At 55.3% G+C, this 9,207-nt stretch overlaps 2 protein-coding genes across 3 annotated transcripts in view; one reads left to right on the forward strand and one right to left on the reverse strand.

Moving 5' to 3' along the window:
* PINLYP (phospholipase A2 inhibitor and LY6/PLAUR domain containing) overlaps positions 1-2,356 on the forward strand; it is a 5,032-nt gene extending 2,676 nt beyond the window's left edge. For both annotated transcript variants that reach the window (XM_040457270.1, XM_040457271.1), the window contains 3 exons: positions 1,413-1,565; positions 1,787-1,930; positions 2,112-2,356. In XM_040457270.1, coding sequence (XP_040313204.1) covers positions 1,413-1,565; positions 1,787-1,930; positions 2,112-2,266 — 452 coding nt within the window. In that variant the 3' untranslated portion in view covers positions 2,267-2,356. The remainder of the gene's footprint in view (positions 1-1,412; positions 1,566-1,786; positions 1,931-2,111) is intronic.
* A 5,101-nt stretch (positions 2,357-7,457) lies between these two features.
* The window catches only part of IRGQ (immunity related GTPase Q), a 5,573-nt gene continuing 3,823 nt past the window's right edge, over positions 7,458-9,207 (reverse strand). Inside the window, exon 4 of the mRNA XM_040457276.1 lies at positions 7,458-9,197. Coding sequence (XP_040313210.1) covers positions 8,803-9,197 — 395 coding nt within the window. The 3' untranslated portion in view covers positions 7,458-8,802. The remainder of the gene's footprint in view (positions 9,198-9,207) is intronic.

The following is a 9,207-nucleotide window of genomic DNA, read 5'->3' on the forward strand; positions in this document are numbered from 1 at the left end:
CCAGGCTCTGAGCCATCAGCCCAGAGCCCGACGCGGGGCTCGAACTCACAGACCGCGAGATCGTGACCTGGCTGAAGTCGGACGCTTAACCGACTGCGCCACCCAGGCGCCCCTCTTCTTCTTTTTTTTAATGTCTATCTACCTTTGAGAGAGAAAGAGACAGAGCACGAGCGGGGGAGGGACAGAGAGAGAGGGAGACACAGAATCCGAAGCAGGCTCCAGGCTCTGAGCGGTCAGCACAGAGCCCGACAGGGGCTCGAACTCACCAACTGTGAGATCATGACCTGAGCCGAAGTGGGAAGCTTAACCGACTGAGCCACCCAGGCACCCGGGAAAGGGACCATTCCTGACGGGAGGAGGTGATATGACACCAAGGTAGAGGAAGAGACATAAAAGGGACCGTGCCAGGCAGGAGAGGAAAGATAACCCTGAAGTATGGAGCAAATCATCAGGAAGCAAGGTAGAGGTAGAGAGCCGGAGGCAGATGGGTGACATGGGAGAAGGCATGACTTTAATGGAAGCGACCGTCCCAGACCTGAGGAAGGTTGGGGAGAAGGGGAGCGATGGAGTGTTGATTCAAAGCTGAGGAGAGAGGATGGGGCTGGGGCAGGAGATGAAGGCAGCCAGGAGGGTAGGAAGAAGCCACCCGGACCGGTGGGGGTGTGCGTGTAAGGAGGGTGAGACAGAGAGTGGTGGCGTTGGCGGCTGGGCCAAAGGACCCGAAGGGCTTGAAGAGACCACCCCAGGCATACATGAGGGAGATCAGACCCTGAGGTTGGAGGGAGAGGAAGGTGGGAAAAGCCCTTCGGGGGTGAAGAGGAAAATCCTTGGATTGGAATGGAAGAGGCCACCACACGGTGGGGAGGGGGAAGGCCGGGAAGACTGGAAGAGACCACTGCAGGCAAGGCTGGGGGTAGCCTGGGAGGGAGGCAAGAGACCACTTTAGAGGAGATGGGTGTTGCAGGGTAGGGGTTGGGGCGGCCTCCCAGGGTTTGTTGCAAGGGATTTGGAAGGTGGGAGGGAGGGCGAAGGTGAAGAGGACTGGAAGAGACCGTTTCACACAAGCATGGGGGTAGCCAAAGACGCTTTGGGGCAGGGACCCTTGGAGGATGGCAGAGCCGCAGGGTTGGGCGGAAGGGCCCAGGTCAGGCTTGGCAGTGGGGAGCTGAAAGAGACCATCCAGGCTGGGGGCTAGGATAATGGGGCGGGGGGGGGGGGGGGGGGAGGGGGCGTCACCTAATAAACGATCCAGACCGGATCCCGGGTAGCTAAAGGGGCATGGCTCTGGGGCGCCGGAAGAGACCACTCTAGGCAGTGGCGGGGGTTGGGAGAGACCCCGAGGCCGGGGTCCACGCCAGCGTGGGGTCAGCGGGCGCTGCCGGAGCCCTCCCTTCGTGTCCCGCGTCCTTCAGAGGGCCGCCACGCGGTGAACACCTACAAGGCCTGCATGAAGTACAGCGACTGCTACTCGGGATTCGTGTCCACCACGATGGGCCCCAAGGACTACATGGTGTCCAACACGCGTTGCTGCCAGAGGGACGGCTGCAACCAGGGCTCGGTGCCCCGTAAGTGCCAGCCCCGCATCGGGAGTCGCTTCCAGCTCGCCCCAAGAGCCCGCGGTGTGTGCTCTGCCCCGCATCGGGGCAACTTGCTTGCTGCGACCCGATTTCCTTGCGGCCAAATGCAGTGTCCGTCATCCATTGGCAACCCGTGTTCCCCAGGGGTGTTGTGAGGTGAGGGAAGGGTTGAATCGTCCCCCTGCTTCTCACGCGCCACTCATCCCCAGCTCCCCAGAACAATCGTACGGAGAACGGCCTCCAGTGCCCGGCCTGCATCGCGCCCTTTCAGGAGACATGCCCCGGGACCCAGGCAGCCCGCTGCGTTGGCCAGGAAACCCACTGCGTCTACTTCGCTGGCAACGTGCAGGCCGGTGAGGGGAACCCGGATCTCTAGAGGGGGCAGGGGCCCCAGAACTGGAGGCCCATGCTTCCAGGCTCTAGGGGAGATGGTGGCTCCAGGTTACTGGGTGAGGACAGGGGTGGGGGAGGGAGGACGGGGTCATGAGGAAGGAGGAGTTAGGGGCCGACTCCATTCTGAAACCCCCTTCCCAGGTCTCATCACCCCCAAATTTGCCACTCGGGGCTGTGCTACGGAGAGTGCCTGCTTCGCCAAGGCGGGGGCGCAGGTGCCTTCAGCCTCTTATCTGTACTTCCTCCGCCGAGCAGACTGCCTTCCAGCCCGCCAGGCCCCTAGCAGGGCGGAGTAAAGCGCTGAGGATCATGTGGCTTGAAGTCTCCCGTTGTCCTCAGTCTACACCTGCCCATGTGCCTATAAATTAAACAGGTTAACAAAGCAAGCCCGAGTTCTTGTGATGTGTTGCATCTCAGGAAGCGAGGGTGCAGAAAGCAAGGGTCTTAACCCTTGCGAACCCTCTCTTTGCAAGGAAGGGAGAGAAGATCCCACCATTTATTACAGGATTCCTCCCCGCTGGGCCCCTGTGCAGTGTTCTCCGTGCTGTACCTCATTTCATAACCCCAACGACTGTGTGAACTTGATATTACTATCCCCATTTTACAGATGAACAAACTGAGGCACGGGTTGTGTGGCCATTTGTTTTGGGGCAAACCTCTAGGGAGGGTCAGACCCCAGAGTCCATGATCACCTCTCCTGATTAACCCTCTCCCTCTTTTTGCCTGTTTTCACATCTGCAAAATGTGGGTATTAATAGTAATAACCTCATTGGGTTGTTGCATCAAATGAAAGAAAAGCAAAAAAGGCACTTAGTGCAGTGCCTGGCACCTTTATGACAATGTCGGTTCTGGAAACAATACATCTGTAAATAATAATCATCGGAACAGCTGCTTCTTAATGAGTGCCCATTATCTGGAAGGTGCTAAGCACTGTCAGCAATCAGTATGCTGCAGTAACACGCAAGTCCCTAATTTCAGTGGTTTAAAGCAACCAAGTTGTATTAGTCGACTAATGCTGGAGTAACGCTGCGTAACAAACCATCCCCAAACCGAGCCATAAACAACAAGCATGCTTTTTGCTGAGGGTTTGTGGGTGGCTGGGGTAGCTCTGCTTCTGGCCTTGTCTTAGCTGGTTTGGCTCCAGTTGGGGAGGATTCAAATTCTGGGATCAGTGGCTCCCTGGCTAACGCTCTGACAGCAGGCACAGGAGCACAGTAACCAAGTGCATTAAAAGCCCCTGCTGAGGTCAGGTGTGCTAGCATTCCACTGATTGAAGGCAATCCTGTGGTCAAAGCCAACATCAACCAGGCAAGGAGGTGTACTACCCTTCCGGTGGGAGGGAGAAGAGTAGGATTTGTCGAACAAGTCCCACTCACAAATACTCGCTTCCCTCCGACCCCCCATGTCTAGCACTGTCCACGGGGTGTTCTGCTCATGGTAATCATAGAGCAGCCTCCAGCTCGAGCGTTGCTGATTTCTGTGCACCGGAAAAGTCTCACACGGGTGATTAAATGCCGCGACCCAGAAATGACTTGACACAACTCGTGGGATGGAGCTAATCACATGGCCCCCAAGCCCCACGGGGGGCTAGGAAGTCTCTCCCCAGTGTGGACATATTTTGTAAAAGGCACAAAGCTGTCACGGCCCCCTAGCAGGTGTTTCTCATTTTCTCTTCATAAAGACTCCCTGTGATCTAGGGACTGTTACTCTCGGCCCTGTTTTCAGAAAAATCTGAGGCTCAGACGCGGGATGTTACACGCAACTACAAAGTGGCAGAGCTCAAGAGCTGATCATCGGGTCGTGTTGAGGGGGAGAAGGGACCACAGCACAGAGGGAAAAAGCCCGCATCGGTGATCTTTGGCTGTATCTTTATACATCGAACCACTCCAAAACTTTGTTGCTTTGAACAATCAATCGTCTTTTATTTAGCTCATGATTCCGCAATTTGGTCTGGGATCAGCTGGGTGGTTCTTCTGCTGGGTGCGGCTCCTGTCGGCTTGGCAGCTCGGTTTCAGAGGGTTGGCTGGCTGGCAGTGGGGGTGTCAAGGCTGACTGGGTCACCTGGCCTCGACTCACCCAGCAGGTTAGCCTGGACTTGGTGTCCCAGCGGCGGAAGGGATTCTAAGGGCGGTGAGAGAGGAACCCCTGTATGTGAGCCCTTTCTAAGCCTCTACTTTATCGCGTTTGCTGTTGTTCCTGTGGTCAGGCAAATCACACGGCCAGGTTTCGAGTCAAGAGAACGCACTCTGCAAGGACACAGCTTCTTTGTTACAAATTGGAGGCATTAATGGGCCAAGCTGCTTCCAGAGCTAGGATGCTTTACCGTCACAAGCTCCTAAGGTCTAAATGTCGTTTTTCCACTTTGATTCTCCTCTCCCCCACGCCCAGGGTGGCAAAACTCAGGCACAGGAGTCTTTGGGTTCCAGCTCAAGGGGTTCTTTCCCACACAGACCTTCACCATCCCTCCTCTCCCAGGGCCCAGGAGTCCCCACCCTCGGTCCCTTTCTCCGTCAGACCCAGTACTATCTCCAGCCCCTTCCTCAGACCCAGGCGAAATCCCAAGCATCTTCCTACCCCTTCAAACCCTCAAAGCAGAGACAACACAGTGGGACTTCTACTCGTCTTTATTCACTCCTGCAAGAAAGCACCACAGGCCAACCACACCCTTGATTAGCCCTCCACCGTTCCCCACCCCAATGGATACAAGTGTCTTCATCATAACCCAGAAATATCTGAAACTCAGCTAAGGTGATGAGATTGTCTCTTCAAGTTTTTTGTTTTGTGCCTATTCTGCTGCTGGCAGTGGCAACGCCAAGACTCAGCATACATTTCCTTGAATTCTTGCCTTCGAGGGTCTTCCAGCCAGAAGTAGGATGTAGACACGCCCCACGGGGAGCCAGCAATCAGTTCTCAAGGGAGTCTTGGTCTTTTCTGCTTGGATGCTACCCGGGACACATGCCTCACTGGCCACCTTACGCCTCCCACCCAAAGTCATAATTTAAAAGACAACCACCCTCCAGATTAGTCACGACGCCCAACCCGTGGCGATACACGATGATACAGACACAATCAGCACTCCCCGACAGAGACACAGGCAAACGGAATTGGGGTTTGCTTCCTCAGATAGGATCTCTGGCACGATCCCCATTGGCATGGGGGCAGAGGGAGTTTGGAGTAGCGAGGCACAGGGCAGGTGTCAGACAGGTGAGAGTGGGAGAAAGAGGGCACTCTGTGAGCAAAGGCATTCTGGGTGTGAGACAGGCGCCTCGACTAGAGTCGGCTCAGCCTGGGACTGGAGGCATGGACCAGACTCACATTTGAGCTCCCAGCGGGCCAGGCTTCTCCAGAGGGCTGCACATCTGTACACACGCTATTCTTAGTTACCCTGTGAGGTAGATGCCACTTGCTCAGGGACTCGCCCAAGGTCACCCCAATGTCAGCAGGGCTGTCTGACCCTGGAGCTATGCTAATGGGATTTCCTGGGATAATGCAAGTGTTCCAGGTCATGTGGCTACTGAACACTGGAAACGGGGTTCGTGGCACTGAGAAAGGGAGTTTTAGATTTCATTTACTTTTCATTAAAAATTGATACACGTCTCCGTTGCTGGAAGACCGTTCAATATCAGTGGGACAACTTGGGGACGTGGATCCATTTCTCCAACAACACATTTTAGGAAAGCTAAACAGAACTATTTCTGTTGAAAGTTTCTGAACGAGATGGTGCTGGAAGTGTAAAATACCAGATTTCAAAGGCAGCATAAAAGGATGTAAAATGTGTCTTTCTTTTCTATATGGACTACATGTTGAAATCATATTTTGGATATACTGGGTTAAGTAAAATATATTCTCAGTAGTTGGACCCTGTCTCCTTTTACTTTTTTTTTTTTTTAATTTTTTAACATTTATTTTTGAGAGAGAGAGAGAGAGAGAGAGAGAGACCCAGAATCCGAAGCAGGCTCCAGGCTCTGAGCTGTCAGCACAGAGCCCCATGTGGGGCTTGAACTCACAAACTGTGAGATCATGACCTGAGCTGAAGTCAGATACTTAACTGACTAAGCCACTCAGGCATCCCGCCTTTTACCTTTCTAATGTGGCTGCCAGACAATTTCAAATGATTGATGTGGCTCACACTGTTTCTATTGGACAGCACTGCTTTCCTCTCCTGCGTTCCCACGGCTGGCACATGAGACTGAGAGACAGTGTGGTATTGGAGATTACAGACCGGAAGCCATTCAGTATCTCATCTCGGCCAGGCCATCTCAACTTTTTTTTTTTTTGTTAATGTTCCTTTTTGAGACAGACAGCGTGAGCAGGAGAGGGGCAGAGAGAGAGAATCCCACACGGTCTCCCGCTATCAGTGCAGAGCCTGATGCGGGGGCTGAACTCACGAACCATGAGATCATGACCTGAGCCGAAATCAAGAGTCGGACGCTCAACTGACTGAGCCAGCCAGGCGCCCCACGGCCATCTCAACGTTGATGGGATAAACTGTGTCACTGGGAGGGGTTCAAGCTGGACATGGGGATACCATCTCCCAAGTGTCTACCCCTCGGAGTGGTCACCCTTGTCTCCCGCCGTCAAAGGAGGTAAGATCTTGGAAGTATTTATGGTTCTCGTCAGGCCCTTTCATTTCACAGATGGGAAAACAAAGCACCGGTCCAAGTCACCCAGAGCGACAGTGGCAAAGCCGGGCCTGCATTCCAGGTCCCCTGATCTCAGACAGGAGCTTTCTCTCCCATCAGATGCTTCTTTCTCTTTCTCCCCACCCGGTGCATTGTCCCTGTCCTGTGGCAAGAGGCTGACAATCTACACCCAGGTCTGCCATGGATTAATGAATTAAAATAAATATTTACAAGCACCTGCTGTGTGTCAAGCACTCTTCTAGGTGCTGGGGTTACAGAAGAGAACAGGACAGGCAAGAGGGTAATAGCCATTAAATAGGTATATAAATAAATAAATAAATAAATAAGGTAATTTTGTTACAGTAATAATTGCTACAAGGGAAATATCAACTGGCCGAGATGAGTACTGGGGGAGTGTGGGCTACTTCAGTTACAGTGGTCAGGGAAGGCCTCTCTGAGGGGACATCTGAGCTGAGACTCGCCAGACAAAAAGGAACCAGTCATGGGAAGATCTGGGGGCAGAGCATTCTAGGCAGAAGGAACAGCAAATGCAAGGGTCCTGGGGTAGGACCCAATGTGGCCCACCCAGGCACTGCAAGGAAGATCACGCTGGTTGGGAGATGGGGGAGGGGCAGGGAGTTCGAATAGGCAGGGGCCAGACCACATAGGACCTTCCTGTGTGCTGTTGGGCCTAGAGTCTGCTCTCCCTGGGCTCTGTTCTCCCCCATTCTCATAAAAGAGATTCTATTGAAAGGACTCTCAGGTCCCCCCCTTCTGTTTTTTGACACTGAAGAATTGTGACCTGTGGCATCTTTTCTACCCATGGTTGGCAGTCTAGAACATAGCCAGGCACTGTGGTTTCTGCCTTTGCTTCACTCACGGCGCACTCCCGCGGTCTGGAACACGACCTAGCTGTTCTGTGGGCCTCTTGCTCTCTGCGGCACTCTGTGTACTCCAGAAGGCAGAACCTCTTGGGGACACCTGAGGTAGCCAACACAGAAGTGTCTGGGTTAGTGCAGCACTATGGCTGCTTTAGCCCAAAAAGGCAGGAGTACAAAATACCAAGGCCAGAAAGAGTTAGGTTTAGTGACAGAAGAAATCAAGACCAAAAAGAGATAGAAACCGCTAGAGGAGAGAGGGACAAAGTTAGAGACTCCCCAAAGACCCCCTGAATCACTCCACACCTATAAAATGGGGGCAGTCATATCCCTTTCCCAGTCAAACTCACACAGAGAAAGGCAACTGCTGGGATCCAAATCCCTAAGGGATTTGTGGGAGAGACCTCTGAGGTCTCTGCCCTTCCACACCCAGAAGGCCTCATTCCCGGTCTCTGGCTACCCGCAGGCCCCACCATGCCCAGACCTCCTGCCTCCCCCTCTTCATTTTTGTGGGACCATCCTCCCCACAACAGCTGGGAAAGGAATCTGGGTCGCCAGGCCCCTAGAACAACAAATATTAGAGATCTATTCCCCAAGAGCTGTTCTCCAGCTCTTTCGCACCAACCCCCCACCTCCCCCGCCCCGGCCCTGTTCCCCTCTGTAGATGGAGACCTCCCACCACCAAGGAATTAGAAACCAAGGTCTACCGCCCTCTTGGGAGCCAGGAGTGTGAGACCCCCAATGAAGATTCCACACCACTGCCTCTTGAGGAGCTGGGAGGCTGGATGCAGACCCATTTCCTCCAGGAAGCCTAGAGGATCCAAAGATTCCAGCTCCCGGGGGGTACCCGGACCCCATCCTCCATACTGGAATCTCTATTGGGGTAGAGACCAGGCTTTCACCTCTTCTCTCCCCTGGGGGCTAGATGACCAACAGACCCGGTTTCCTTTCCCTTGAAGACCACGATATAACCCCTTCTGGGAGGCCGACCCCTCAGTTTCCTTCAGGCCACAGTCTGGTGTCATGCGCTGTGGTCTCCAGGGAAACCAAGGGCTCTGTCCCCCAGACTCTATTCCCCTTCAGGACCCAGGAATTCGGGTGACTACAAGCCACACATCCCAATCAGTAGTCAGAGCCCCCATCCCCTTCAAGCATCCGGGACTCTGAGCGGTGGCCCCCAGCTCCCTTACCCCAGTGGCCGAGACATCCCAGGCCAGAGCCTGTACCCCTAACCCCCCTCCCTCTAACCGGGACTTGGGAGTCCTCAGCTCCTGGCGGGGCCAAGCAGCTGGGACGCTGGGAGCCCGGAAGCCCCGGCCCTCATCCCACCCCTCACTGCGCGGGCACGTGGGGTGCCAGCACCGCCTCGGCATCGGCCTGCATCTCGTTGAGGGCCTGCAGCAGGACGCCGTGCGCCGCGCGGTAACCCAGGCCGCCGGTGGCCGCTGCCCCGCCCGCGGGCCACAGGAAGGAGAGCGCGCCCAGCGCCGCGCCCCCGGCGGTGCCCTCGCCGGCCCACGCGCCCAGCCTCGCCTCCACTTCGGCGCGCGTCACCGGGCCCGGGAAGCGCGTCCGCTCCGCCAGCTCCCCAGGGGCCAGGCCTAGCGCGCGCTCGCGTCGAGCCAGCGCCGCGGGTTCGAGCCCCAGCGCCCGCCGCCACTCCGCCAGCGAACCCGGAGAAGCGCCCACGCCCCAAGCCCAACCCAACCCCGGGAGGGTGGGCCGGCGAGGGCACCG

This window comes from Herpailurus yagouaroundi, unplaced genomic scaffold (genome assembly GCF_014898765.1).
Source record: "Herpailurus yagouaroundi ecotype Mexico unplaced genomic scaffold, PumYag 220, whole genome shotgun sequence".
NCBI classification, from domain to species: domain Eukaryota; kingdom Metazoa; phylum Chordata; class Mammalia; order Carnivora; family Felidae; genus Herpailurus; species Herpailurus yagouaroundi.